At 49.7% G+C, this 13,822-nt stretch overlaps 1 protein-coding gene across 3 annotated transcripts in view; it reads left to right on the top strand.

The window, feature by feature from the left end:
• PIK3C2B (phosphatidylinositol-4-phosphate 3-kinase catalytic subunit type 2 beta) overlaps nt 1-13,822 on the top strand; it is a 76,024-nt gene that overhangs the window by 58,243 nt on the left and 3,959 nt on the right. Inside the window, exons 21-31 of one of the 3 annotated variants that reach the window (XM_036442488.2) lie at nt 155-247; nt 1,327-1,456; nt 3,482-3,618; nt 4,299-4,468; nt 4,624-4,780; nt 5,561-5,670; nt 7,262-7,463; nt 7,888-8,012; nt 9,708-9,825; nt 11,330-11,411; nt 11,781-11,887. In XM_036442488.2, coding sequence (XP_036298381.1) covers nt 155-247; nt 1,327-1,456; nt 3,482-3,618; nt 4,299-4,468; nt 4,624-4,780; nt 5,561-5,670; nt 7,262-7,463; nt 7,888-8,012; nt 9,708-9,825; nt 11,330-11,411; nt 11,781-11,887 — 1,431 coding nt within the window. The remainder of the gene's footprint in view (nt 1-154; nt 248-1,326; nt 1,457-3,481; nt 3,619-4,298; nt 4,469-4,623; nt 4,781-5,560; nt 5,671-7,261; nt 7,464-7,887; nt 8,013-9,707; nt 9,826-11,329; nt 11,412-11,780; nt 11,888-13,822) is intronic. The other 2 variants (XR_006741913.1, XR_006741914.1) reach the window with 2 other exon arrangements.

Here is a 13,822-nt window from a genome sequence, read left to right as displayed (position 1 = left end):
CTGGGCAGTCAGGAAGGAAGGAATGGGGACACTGAGGAAATCGGGAAAAATCCATTAGCAGGTGGACTGGAGGCAGCTGGACCCAAATAGACAGGCCGTTTTCCTTCCTGGGTGTGGACCACCCTGACCTCGTCACTGCCCTCTATCATGGCAGGACTGTTCCTACTTCAACTCCAATGCCGTCCCCCTCAAGCTCTCCTTCCAGAACGTGGATCCACTGGGGGAGAACATCAGAGTCATCTTCAAGGTGAGGACTTCCCCTCCGGCTGGTGGGAGGGAGGTGGTAGAGGGGAGGGAAGGAGGGAGCCCATGGGTGGCAGAAGCCGCCCCAGGCCAGTTCTCTTTCTGCTACTCCATGCTATAATTTTATTTTACTTAGCTATTTTTTAAATTGGTCTTATTTATTAAGTATATTATTGAAAGTATTATATAGGTCCTCCTTTTCCCCCCCATTAACCTCTTCCAACCCACTCCCACTCCCCTCCCCCTGTAATTTAATATATAAAAAGCCATCAGGTGAAAAGGGAGATAGACTGATTCTGCATGGCCCCGGGGGGGCGGGGGGGGGGCATGTTGGGAGACCAGTGACAGCTCAGTATTCAGAAGCCCTTTCCAGGAGGCAGAGTGACCCCACAATGGCGGAGAAGGCAGTGATCGGCTTGTCCCTGGGGGTGGTCAAGCATGGACGGCTACGTGGCAGTGATACTGAGAGGAGATTAATATGTCAGGTGCTGGCTGGACTAGTTGAACCATAGGCCGCCTAACTGATACATCCATGCTTTGGAGAAGTGAATGAAGTTTCAAGGCATGTAATCTAGTGGAGGAGATGAAATGTACATATATGATTTGGTAATACACACACACACACACACACACACACACTCACACCCCACACCGTAGGGGTAGGCAAAAGTACACTTACAGTTGTGAGTACACAAAACAGTTTATTTTTGTATTATTTATTATTCTATTATTTTCCATACAAATAACTATAAAACTACTTTTCCCCATATATAGGTAGGTAGGTAGAATGTTTGTGTGTAAGTTCTGAATCCAAGGAATAACCATTCAGGTTGTACAAAGGCTTGATGCTCAGGAGGGCTGCACGAAGGCGGGGAACCTGCCTTCAGCTCGATGGGACTGTGGGTTGGGGAAGAGCCGCATACCGCGTGCCCATCTCTGGTGGTGTGACATGGTCTGAGCTGAGGTCAGAGGTGGAGAACGGGCAGGCCCTCCCTGTCTCAGGGGCTGGGTCCTCCCGGGAGACCTGCGGGCTACGGGAGGCAGTGGCGCTGGCTCTGGTCTTCACTCTCTCCCTCCCTCCAGTGTGGGGATGACCTTCGGCAGGACATGCTCACCCTGCAGATGATCCGCATCATGAACAAGATCTGGGTCCAGGAGGGGCTGGACATGCGCATGGTGCTTTTCCGCTGCTTCTCCACTGGAAGGGGGAGAGGTCAGTTGGCAGGGGGCGGGGCTGTGGACAGGTAGAGGGTGGGGGGAGGTGCCCTTTGCTTACTGCCCTTTTTCCTGTTCCCGACACCAACTGCGTGCTCAGGAAACATGGAGGGGGCAAGATGATTTTATTTATTTTATATATATATATTTTTTAAATATATATATTTTATTGATTTTTTACAGAGAGGAAGGGAGAGAGATAGAGAACTAGAAAGATCGATGAGAGAGAAACATCAATCAGCCGCCTCCTGCACACCCCCTACTGGGGATGTGCCCGCAATCAAGGTACATGCCCTTGACCGGAATCAAACCTGGAACCTTCCAGTCCGCAGGCCGACGCTTTATCCACTGAGCCAAATCAGTTTTGGAGGCAAGATGAGTTCATCAGAAGCTGTGGAGTGGCATAAAAAAGAAGGCGAGGCATAGAGACATAAAACAACCAGAGCAACCAAACTTACTCTATAGACTTCGGACCCTGATTAAACCAAACCAACTGTAAAAAAAGATTTTTGAGACAAGTGGGAAAAATATGTACATGGATTGGGACAGGCAAGATCAGATTAGATGAGATTAAAGAATGATTGTTGATTTTTGGATGAGATAATGGCATGGTGGTTTTACCTTTGTTAGACGTACTTTAAACATTTAAGAGTGGCCCTCACTGGTTTGGCTCAGTGGATAGAGCATTGGCCTGTAGACTGAAGGGTCCCAGGTTCAATTCTGGTCAAGGGCACATGCCTGGGGTTGTAGGCTCAATCCCCAGTAGGAGGTATGCAGAAGGCAACCAATCAATGATTCTCTTTCATTATTGATGTTTCTCTCTCTCTCCCTCTCCCTTTTTTTCTGAAGTCAATAAAATAAAAATTTAAGAGTGAAAAACATGTCTGGGATTTGGCCAGCGCTAACCAGTTTGGTTCAGTGGCTAGCATCGGCCTGCGGACTGAAGGGTCCCAGGTTCAATTCCGATCAAGGGCATACACTTGGGTTGTGGGCACATCCCCAGTAGGGAGTGTGCAAGAGGCAGCTGATTGATGTTTCTCTCTCATCGATGTTTCTAACTCTCTATCACTCTCTCTTCCTCTCTGTAAAAACTCAATAAAATGTATTTTAAAAATTAAAACAAAAACAAACAAAAATAAAATACTCTGGCCATGCCTTGACCAGTGTGGCTCAGTTGGTTGGGCATCATCCCATTCACCCAAAGGTTACTGGTTTGATTCCAGGTCAGGGGTCAGGGCACACGCCTGGGTGTGGGCTTGATCTCCAGTTAAGGAGCGTGCAGGAGGCATCTGATCAATGGTCCATTCTCACATAGATATTTCTCTTTCTCTCCCCCTCTTCCTTCCTTTCTCTAAAGATCAATAAAAATGTTTTTTTTTAAAAATTCTCCAGCCAGGAATTAGAAGCAGCAGTATTGGATGAGTGAGATAGATTAAATAAGATTACCAAAGTGTTGATAATTTTTTATAGATATTCTTTTTTTCAACATATTTTTATTGATTTTAGAGAGGAAGGGAGAGGGAAAGAGAAATAGAAACATCAACGATGAGAGAGAATCATTAATTGTCTGTCTCCTGCACGCCCCCCACTGGGAGATCGAGCCCACCACCCGAGCATATTCCCTTGCCCAGAATCAAACCTGGGACCCTTCAGTCCGCAGGCCGATGCTCTATCCACTGAGCCAAACTGGCTAGGGCTGTTGATGATTTTTGAAACTGGGTAGTGGTTCTGTGTGAGTACATGATCCATTTTTTTTATTCGTATATGTATTTGATCATTCCCAGAGTAAAAATTAAAAGCACAAAAAAGCAGCCGCTAAGAACTGGAGAGGACAGAGTCACAATGTGGGATGTGAGACCTGAGAATGGCGTCCTTTCTGCCTTGGTCTGCTCCCCTTCTCATCAGACGTGGTCCAGTTGCCCTGCCGTGTCACTTACAGAGAAGCGGCCGGCAAAGCGCGCGTAATTCTCCCCGGACAGTCCCTTCCCTCTGCTCTGGAGAGTGACCCTCGCCCCCCCCGCAGGGATGGTGGAGATGATCCCGAACGCCGAGACGCTGCGCAAGATCCAGGTGGAGCACGGCGTGACCGGCTCCTTCAAGGACCGGCCGCTGGCCGACTGGCTGCAGAAGCACAATCCCGGGGAGGACGAGTACGAGAAGGTGGGACTGGGAGCGGCGGCCGAGGCTGGGGGGGCCGTGCCCGACCCTGGCACATGGCTCTGTGACCACAAGACCGCCGCATGCGCAGACAAGAGGGGAGGAAGGAAATACTCTTTCGTGGTTGACTGGTCTTCCCAGATGTCTAGGTGTGGGTCAGATGATGGGGAAGCTGATGGAAAACCTCCTGATATTCAGCTGGGAAACCTTCATTGCGTTTCCACGGCAGATTGAATGACGGAGGAGGGGGCGGGGGGTGCCAACGTTTGCGAACCTGCCGGTGTCTCTCCTAATCCTGGGTCCCGTTCAGTTCTTCTGTGCCCTCCAAAGGGTTCAGTTCTTTGTAGAACAAGAGTTCGTGAGGCCAAAACCAGTTTGGCTCAGTGGATAGAGCATCAGCCTGCGGACTGAGAGGTCCCAGGTTCGATTCCGGTCGGGGGCATGTACCTTGGTTGTGGGCGCATCCGCAGTGTGTGTGGGGAGGGGGTGCAAGAGGCAGCTGATCGATGATTCTCTCTCATTGATGTTTCTAACTCTATCTCTCTTCCTCTCTGTGGGAAATCAATAAAATATATGTTTTTAAAAAGTTCGTTGGGCACATGCGGACTCAGTCTTGCTGTGCCCCTGGGTCTCTTCCAAGGCAGCTTGATACCCTCCCGTCCCTCTCCCTTTCCTCCCCCCAGGCCGTGGAGAACTTCATCTATTCCTGTGCCGGCTGCTGCGTGGCCACATACGTCCTGGGCATCTGTGACCGGCACAATGACAACATCATGCTGAAGACCACTGGCCACATGTTCCACATAGATTTTGGCCGCTTCCTGGGCCATGCCCAGATGTTTGGCAACATCAAGAGGTAAGTGGTAAAAAAAAAAAAGAAAACAGAGCAAGCCCCATCTACCCAGGTTTGCATAAGTGATGAGTGGGGAGGGGAACCATCCCCACTGTAGCCCCCGAGATGGGCTTCCTCCTCCATGTTAACCCTCTACCTGTGTGTTCCCCGTGGCCCAGGGACCGTGCCCCCTTCGTCTTCACCTCGGATATGGCGTATGTCATCAACGGGGGCGACAAGCCTTCTAGCCGCTTCCATGACTTTGTTGACCTCTGCTGCCAAGCCTACAACTTCATTCGAAAGCACACCCACCTCTTCCTCAACCTTCTGGGCCTGGTGAGGAGCTCCATCCCTTCCCGAACCCCTCCTTCTTATCCCCTGGCACTCTCCTTAAGACTGCCCTCTCTTGCTGCAAAGGATTCATGGAGACCTACTTTTCTGAGCTCTAGATAAAGGCACGGAGGGCCCAGACCACTAGGGACAATGGTGTCTGTGCAGGTGCCTGACTTCCTGCTCTAGCCTGTCCAATCTTTTTTTGACATATTTTTATTTTTTAATTTTTAAAAAATACATTTTATTGATTTTTCACAGAGAGGAAGGGAGAGGGTCAGAGAGCTAGAAACATCGATGAGAGAGAAACATCGACCAGCTGCCTCCCGCACACCCCCCACCGGGGATGTGCCTGCAACCAAGGTTGCGGAATCGAACCTGGGACCCTTCAGTCTGCAGTCTGATGCTCTATCCACTGAGCCAAACCGGTTTCAGCTTGACATATTTTTAAAAATTTATCGATTTGATAAAGGGAGAGAGAGAGAGAAACACCCGTTGGTTGTCCCACCCATTTATGCATTCCTTGCTTGATTTTGTATGTGCCCTGACCACGGAGCAAACCTCCACCCTGGAGTATCAGGACAGCTCCCTAACCAGGGCCAGGGCAGCCCATCCATTCTCGTGGGCCTCCAGCCACTCTCCACAGCCTCTGTCCGCCCCCTCTCGGACCCGCCAGAAGGGTGAGAGGAAGAGCCTGGCCATGGAAAGGCTTGCCTTTCGGTCTGGAAGAAGCAAGACTCCCTGGTTGACAGAGGCACCCTCTCTCCTCCTTTCCTCTCCTTCTAGATGCTGTCCTGTGGGATCCCTGAGCTCTCAGACCTGGAGGACCTCAAGTATGTGTACGATGCCCTGCGGCCTCAGGACACAGAGGCCAACGCCACTACCTACTTCACCAGGTAATGCCCTGCGCACAAAACGTGCTGCCCACACAGAGTAATTAACCTCCAGGCTGCCTGCCTGGGAGGAGCGGGGCGAGGGAGATGGGAAAGGCTCAGCTCAGGTGGCAGAGCCTGGTGGACAGCGTGGGTGTGCTGTCCCAGCTTTGCCTGTGACTTGGGTAAATTCCTTCGCGTCTCTCAGACCATTGCCCGTCTGCACTTTGGTGCTGACCTCTGTCGATAGAGGTATTGCAATCTGCTCGTACTTGCACTATCGCCAGGTCTTGGTCAGAGAATTTGTTTACAGGCCAAGTATGAATTTTCAGCCCTCTGGATGAACCCTTCCTTCTCCCTTATCAAAACATGAATTGCGTGGTTTCATTTCCCCCTATTTGACAGCGTTTTTAAGCACACTATATATGGAAGCAGGGAAGTATCTATGTACAGATGTCTACAGTTTTATTTGTGTAGATAATATTTACATTTAATTATGGACTCTTAAAATTTTTTTTTATTGATTTCATAGAGAGAAAGGGAGAGTTAGAAACATCAATGATGAGAGAGAATCATTGATTGGCTACCTCCTGCAAGCCCCAGAGGGATTGAGCTTGAAACCCAGGCATATGTCCTGACAGGGAATCGAACCTTGACCTCCAAGTGCAAAGGTCAATGCTCAACCCTTGACCCACACCGGCCAGGCTAATTATGCACTCTTTTTTTGGAACTTTGCAAACTACACTTTTTCTGTTGGTGTAACACAGAACCTTTCCTGTGGATATTTCTGTCTTTTCTGTGTCCAGCGCGGCTACAGAGCGGTCTGGTTCCTGAGTAGGTGCTGCTGGGGGTTGAGAAAATGAAAGAGACCTACACAGAGATAGAAGGAAAAAGCTGGGACTGGGTGGGACCGCTGTCCTCTGCGGAGAAAGGAACAGGGACCTGGAGCCAAAACAGCTTGTTTATTTTATACAGCAAAAAAGTTTTACTAAAAGTCAAGACAAAGGAGATTATGTGCATTCTTGGGTGGGCCTGAGCCATTTTCATTCCTTGGCTGGATTTAAATAAGAAAACCCACCCTCTGGCACCTGGGCTGAAGGTCAGGCTGACAACACTCCTGCCTTTTGGCAAAGCGTGTTTCCAGGACCTGGCTTTGTCAATGCCACTGGGTTCAGCTGACAACAAGGAAAGAAATGCCCATGTGCCTTCCCAGGCGTTCTCTACGCTTTCCTTTTATTTGTTTCTTTCTTTTTAGACCCTTTCCTTTTGAACTGAAATCTCTAGATTGAGCAGTGCTTGGTACTGAACCTTGAAATTCAGTTTGACAACAATATTTAGATATCTACATGGTGACTCCGGGTGGAATCCCTAATTTCTTCCGGCCTTGGGTTACCTGTCTTTGGCTTAGGAGGGCAGCAGGGGGAGATAAGACCTTCCCGGGTTTGCATGAATGTGCCAGTCATGTGCTCTGTGAGGGCATCACACCGGGAAAATGACTGATGTGAGCCAAATGTTAGTGTCAGGTGTCGGGGGATATTCCCAGAGATAGCTCTGTCCAGGCAGAGGGGACGTGGGTCTGCGGTGACACCCTTGTCTCATCTTCTCTCACCAACAGGTTGATTGAGTCCAGCTTGGGCAGTGTCGCCACAAAGCTCAATTTTTTCATCCATAACCTGGCCCAGATGAAGTTCACGGGCTCAGACGACCAGCTGACCCTTTCCTTTGCCCCCCGCACGCACACGCTGCAGCGCTCCGGCCGCCTCAGCGACGTCTTTCTCTGCCGCCAGGAGAAGGTCTTCCACCCCAACAAGACCTACGTAAGCGAATTCTCCAGTCCGACCGCTTTTGCTCCCCGGTGTCCCCAGTTCTGTCTCTCCACATCCACACCGCGGGCACTGGAGTCCCCGAGCGCCCTGGCCTGGGAACAGTCACAGACCACGTCCCTCTCCCTTGCTCAAGTGGCCGGCCTGGAATCAGGGAGCTGGATTGGATGGTTTACTCCCTCTGAGACAAGGGTCTGGGAAACATGTGCAGGAAATTCTTGCTTTCAAGTTCCTGCATATGTACGTAGGCACATCCTCTTCGTCTCCATTGGAGATACTTTTGCCTTCTTCCTTCTGGAAAGTGTTATCCTCCCCCAACGTACACACACACACACACACACCCCTCAGCCCCTTACCTCCCCCCTTCCTTGGGTGTGGAGGCTGTGGCAGGTGTCCTCTGAGACTTGAACCTTTGCAGATTTATGTGGTGAAGGTGATGCGAGAGAATTCTCATGAGGCCACTTACATCCAGCGGACGTTTGAGGAGTTCCAGGAGTTACACAATAAGCTGCGGCTGCTCTTCCCTTCTTCTCTCTTGCCCAGGTAGCTACTCCTTTTACCGTCAGCCAGAGGGACCCTGGGGAGGGAGAATGGATGGGGGATGGGTAGGACTGCAGGAGCTAGAAACTCTGAGTCAAGATCACCAAGTAGGAACTTGGTAATGAGTTTGATAACAAGTGCTCCCCCTGCTGGCTGACCAAGTTCTCCAGCCTTGGAAATAAGCCAGGGTCCACTTCCCGGAAGGTGAGCAAACTGGGTCTAAAGGTAGGAGGTTTACTAAATTTGAAGAGGTTTCAAGGTTTCTAATATTTTTTTTAACTTCTCACATGAGGATATGTGTGTGTTTCTTTGTGTGTCTAGTTTTATTGATTTTAGAGACAGAGGGAAGGAGAGAGGGAGGGAGGGAGAGAAACATCGATAGGTTGCCTCCCATATGCACCCTGACCAGGTTGTCTCCCATGTGCACCCAGACATATGCACATACCCAGGATCAAACCTGCAACCTGGGTATGTGCCCTGACTGGGAATTGAACCCATGACCCTTTGGGGTATGGAACAACATTCCAACCAACTGAGCCACACTGGTCAGGGCAAGGTTCCAAATCTTTTAAAGAATAAACGTATCTTTCAAATCAATAAACAAAAGCTGGTGTCAGTGGAATATAGGAAGCCTTAAAAGAAGGAAATTCTGGCACATGCACAGGGGTGGGAAACATCCAGCCCGCAGGCCGCAGAGGCCCTCAAAATCATTCGGTCTGGCCCTTGACCAGATACAGCAGGCTAATTTTTTCCCCCAAATATATTTTATTGATTTTTTTACAGAGAGGAAGAGAGAGGGATAGAGTTAGAAACATCGATGAGAGAGAATCATCGATCAGCTGCCTCTTGCGCACCCCCCACTGGGGATGTGCCCGCAACCAAAGTACATGCCCTTGACTGGAATCGAACCTGGGACCTTTCAGTCCACAGGCCGACGCGCTATCCACTGAGCCAAACCAGTTTCGGCCAGCAAGCTAATTTTTAAGTTGATCGTTTTGTATGGCCCTGGAATAATATTATAAATATCCAAATGGCCCTTGGCAGTAGAAAGGTTCCCCATCCCTGTGCTACAATGTGGGTGAACCTTGAGGCCATTATCCTAGCTGAACACCAGTCCCAGAAACACAAATATTGTGTGACATTCCACTTACCTTAGGTACTTGGAAGAGTGAAATCAATCAAGAGACAAAACGTAGAATGGTGGCTTCCCAAGGTCTGGTGGGGAGGGGGGACACGGGGAGTTGTTTAATGGGTAGAATTTCAGTTTGGCAAGATGAAGAGTTCTGGAGATAGATGGTAGTGATGGTTGCACTGGTGTGTGTATGTCCTTCATGCCCCTGAACTTCATACTTGCAGATGGTTAAGATGGTACATTTTGTTAAGTGTATTTCACCACCAATTTTTTTAAAAAATGATTTTTACCTTGATGGGGTACACTGGGGGCTCCAAAGCCCCTGAGGCGCTTCTGGGGACCCATAGGACTCTCCCCAACAGTGTGACTTTCTTATCTGGCGTTCTAGACACTGTGCGGGTGTGGCCTGGGCACAGACATGGGGCGCTGGATGGGTGGGGGTCGGGGTGGAGTGGGTGGGGTCCCTGGGAAGGGAGGCCGGTAAGAAATGTGGGTCCGGGGACTGAGAATGCCAATGACATGTGACTGAAGCCTGTTTTCCCATCTTCCCCCCAACCCCGCCCTAGCTTCCCAAGTCGCTTCCTGATTGGCCGCCCGAGGGGAGAGGCGGGGGCCGAGCGGCGGAGGGAGGAGCTGAACGGCTACATCTGGCATTTGATCCGCGCCACCCCGGAGGTGGCCGAGGTGGGTGTCCTGGTCTCTGTCTGCTCCTGGCTGTTGGGGTGCTCCTGTGGGGTGTGGGGAAGATGCGGAGCCCTAAGGCAGTCAGGAGGACATGGCTCCTCTGGTCTGCCTGGCTCTGCAGAGGAGGAGGGGTGAGGTGGCCTCCCATCCGCAGGGTCAGGCACAGTCACCAGTGACAGGATGCAGCCACGCACACCAACAGTCAGATGCTCGCCCGAGGAAGGAACGGGTTCCCGAGAAAAGAAGTTAGTGAGCAGGCGGAGTGTGTAGCTGTTCCTGGGCCGCAGCTCTGTGGTTGCCAGCCAACAACCCACTCCGAGATGATTTTATGAGAAGGGGCATCATTGGGAGCCAGCAAGCAAGGGCCCAGGAGGTTGTCCCAGAACAAGGCATCTAATCCAAGAGCGTTAGGAGAGATCATGCATGAACATGAAGGCAGACGTCATCTTTGCATGCCTAGGTGGGGGGGGGACATTCCAGGCTGTACATGCATGGCATGTTCAAATATGGCCGAACATCTCTGTCCCAGGCAGAGGTCTTAGAATTATAATGAGGAGCGTTCAGAGGAGGTCCAGCCTCTCGGGTGGCTTCCGCTGGTTCACTTCCTGGTCCAAAAAAAAAAACAAAAAACATCCCAGGCTTGTGAATAGTTGTCACAGAGAAACTTGCAGCAAATGACAAGGTAGCATGACGCAGATCTTATACGATTTAGAGGGATCTAGTGGGTTCTGGTGAGGAAAGAATTCAGAGCAAGAACCAAACCACAAGAGAACATTTATTGGGTAAATTACTGAAGTAGACAAAGTAATTCCTAGAAGAAAGTTCCAGAGATAAAGGAAGGGTCCTGGAGCTTGGGAGTGAGGAGCTACTGGTCAGTTCCACCCCAGGGCCAGGAGGGGAAGGAAAAAAGGAAAGGCAGGGCTGCTCCCTGGAGAGAGAGGCTTTGAGTTTCCATCCTAAGGGTTAAGGGTGGAGAGTTTAGGGGAAGTCCCATGGGAAGACCTCAGTAGAGTTTTCAGTGGTTTTCCAGGTGCGTCCTTTTAGGGTTGTGGTCTCCGCGGATTGGCCGGCGCCAGGGCAGGGTCACTATCCAAAGCAGCAGGTCCTCACGTCAGAGCGGCTGGGTTTGTGGCTTCTCCGGGCCTGGAGCAGAAAGACAACCGAGGCCTAGATGTTATCTCCAGGGAGGAAGGGGAGGGAGTCCAAACCGCAGGGCCAGCCACAAGCTAGCGGAGGAAAGGTCACCTTCAAGGAAGGTCTCACCCGACAACTGATAGTCCATTGTTAGGCACCTGGGGCTTTCCGTCCTGGTGACCTTTGCAGCTTGCTCATTGTTCTTGCTCTGCTCACGTCCGTCTGTCTACCACACCATGACCCACGCAGGAGCTGCATGTTATACTTGGTGGTTATGTTTAATAAGTCTCTTTTCATCTGGAACAGTCCCTTTTCTTACTGGGTCCTTGTCATATTGAAGAAGCACCCCTGTTTTCTGATTCTATTCCAGTGTGATTTGGTCTATACCTTCTTCCACCCTCTGCCCCGGGACGAGAAGGCTGCGGGCACCAGCCTGGCCCCTAAGTCCTCAGGTACGGTCCTTCTCTGTGACTTTCCCGTCAGCCCCTCTGCACCATTCCCAAGGGTAACTTCTCCTGCCCCGCCATTCCCAGTTCTCTCTTCTTGCCTGGTCTGGGTTCTTTTGCTTACTGGCTAGAGAATATGGCTTCCATTCAGCTCTGAGTCCTTTGGCCTTTGGGCGACTCCCCAGGGACTGGCTGTTCAGTGGGTGATCACACAAATTGGACGGACCCATCCCAACGCAACTCTGAATCATGTCCGCAGATGCCACTTGGCAGTCCCCCAGGGACCTGAGAAACCTCACATGGAGATACCTGCCTGGAACCAGATGGGCACCTGGCTGGCCTCCTGACTTTTCTCTGTGTCCTTTGTCCCTACAGAGGGCTCCTGGGCCCAGCCGGTGGAGAAGGTGGGAGGGGAGGTGAAGCTGTCCATCTCCTACAAAAACAACAAACTCTTCATCATGGTGATGCATATTCGGGGCTTGGTAAGTGCATGCGTTGTCCTCGTTTGATTTTTAAAAAAATATATATTTTATTGATATTTTACAGAGAGGAAGAGAGAGGGATAGAGAGTTAGAAACATCGATAAGAGAGAATCATCGATCAGCTGCCGCAACCAAGGTACATGCCCTTGACCAGAATCGAACCTGGGACCTTTCAGTCCACAGGCCGATGCTCTATCCACTGATCCAAACCGGTTTCGGCATCGTTTGATTTTTTTTATCTTGCTCCTGGTGCTTTTCTGATAGGTCAGGCCTGCTCTGCCCCTGTTTCAGGAGAGTAACCTCAGGGTTGCTGGGTACTCACTAGTGGGCCTGCTAGTGGGCTAGGCATAGAGTATGACCAAGCAACACTAGACACTGCATCTTACCATCAGTGGTATTTGGCAAGTGGCCTAAGTACTCTGAGCCTCATTTAAAATGAAGATAATATTAGTCTTTACCTCAAAGCCTTGTTATTAAATGAGATAATGCATTAAATGAGATAATGTATCTAGAATACTTAACATAATGCTTGGCATTATTATGGTAATTATGGTGATTATAATAAGAGGCCCAAGGGGTTTCTTACTTGACTGTAGAGATAAGGCAGCCACATGACCACCTTGGAGCATAACTTAGGTGGAATATAATTACTAAAATTTTTGGTATGATTCTGAAAACATTGTGAGTGGAGGGGAAGGGGGGCTTTTATTGAATACTTGCACTGAGCTGGACTTTTGTAGGTTGGGGTATTGGTATGTGGCAGATGAAACTTAAACTTTGGAATCAGACAAACCTGGCTTTCACTCTTACTGGGCTCACTGCCCAAAAAACTCTTACAACATCATTCATTCATTCATTCATTCATCCATCCATCCATACAACAAATGTTCATCTGGTGCTTACTAAAAATCAGGCTACAGTTAACCTGGGTATAGGGTAAACAAAACAAAATCCTTGCCCTAAGGAAAGTTACATTCCAGTAGGAGGCGGACAGACAAATATGTGGCAAGTGCTCTGGCGAGAAATAAGCTGAGAAGTAACACGGGTGGAATGGGGTAGTGGCAGTTTTGCGGGGAATGGTCAGGGAAGCTCTCATTGATGAGAGGTATTTGAGCAAAGGTGGAAGGAGGTGAGGAGGGGCCATGCATATATATATATATCTGACAGGACTGTTTCCGACAGAGGGTCCAGTTAAATCCAAAAGCCAGGACTCTGCCTGAGGTGCGTGGGGAACTGAAAGGGGATGAAAGGGGCTGATGCACTGGGGAGGGCACAGCTGACTAGAGAGCACAGTCAGGACTCTGGCTTTTACCTTGAGTGAGATGGGAACCTCAAGAGGGTTTTGAACAGAGGCATGTAAACCAAAATGAATTTTAGAGAGTAATAAAGACTGAAAAAGCATTCATTTGAGCAAATGGAGCTGTCACCAGGGAGACACAGGTTCCATTAGCAAGCTAACTTGTCTTCCACCAAGCCCTGGCAGGTGTGGTCCAGTTGGTTGGAGCATCATCCTATATACAGGAAGGTCGTGGGTTCGATTCCTGGTCAGAACACATAACTAGGTTGTGGATTTGTACAGGAGGGGCAGCCCATTAACGGGTCTATCTCAAATTGACATTTTTCTCTCTTCCTTCTTCCCTCTCTAAAATTAATAATTTTTTTTGCTTTACCATGAAAAGGGAGACTATCTTTTTTTTTTTTTAAAGATTTTTTTAAAATTGATTTTTAGATAGAGAGGAAGGAGAGAGAGAAACATCAAAGGAACATTAATGGGCTGCCTCCTGCATGCCCCCTGCCCAGGCCTGAACCCAAAACCCTGACCAGGAATCAAAGGTGCAACCTTTCAGTGCACGGACAAAGCCCAACCAACTTAGCCACACCGGCCTATGTGGGGACTCTCTTTTATATAGAACGTTCATGGCCAGGTTGCCAATT

Source organism: Pipistrellus kuhlii, unplaced genomic scaffold (assembly GCF_014108245.1).
Source record: "Pipistrellus kuhlii isolate mPipKuh1 unplaced genomic scaffold, mPipKuh1.p scaffold_m20_p_18, whole genome shotgun sequence".
Lineage (NCBI taxonomy): Eukaryota > Metazoa > Chordata > Mammalia > Chiroptera > Vespertilionidae > Pipistrellus > Pipistrellus kuhlii.
This window is presented reverse-complemented; position numbering and strand designations above follow the sequence as displayed.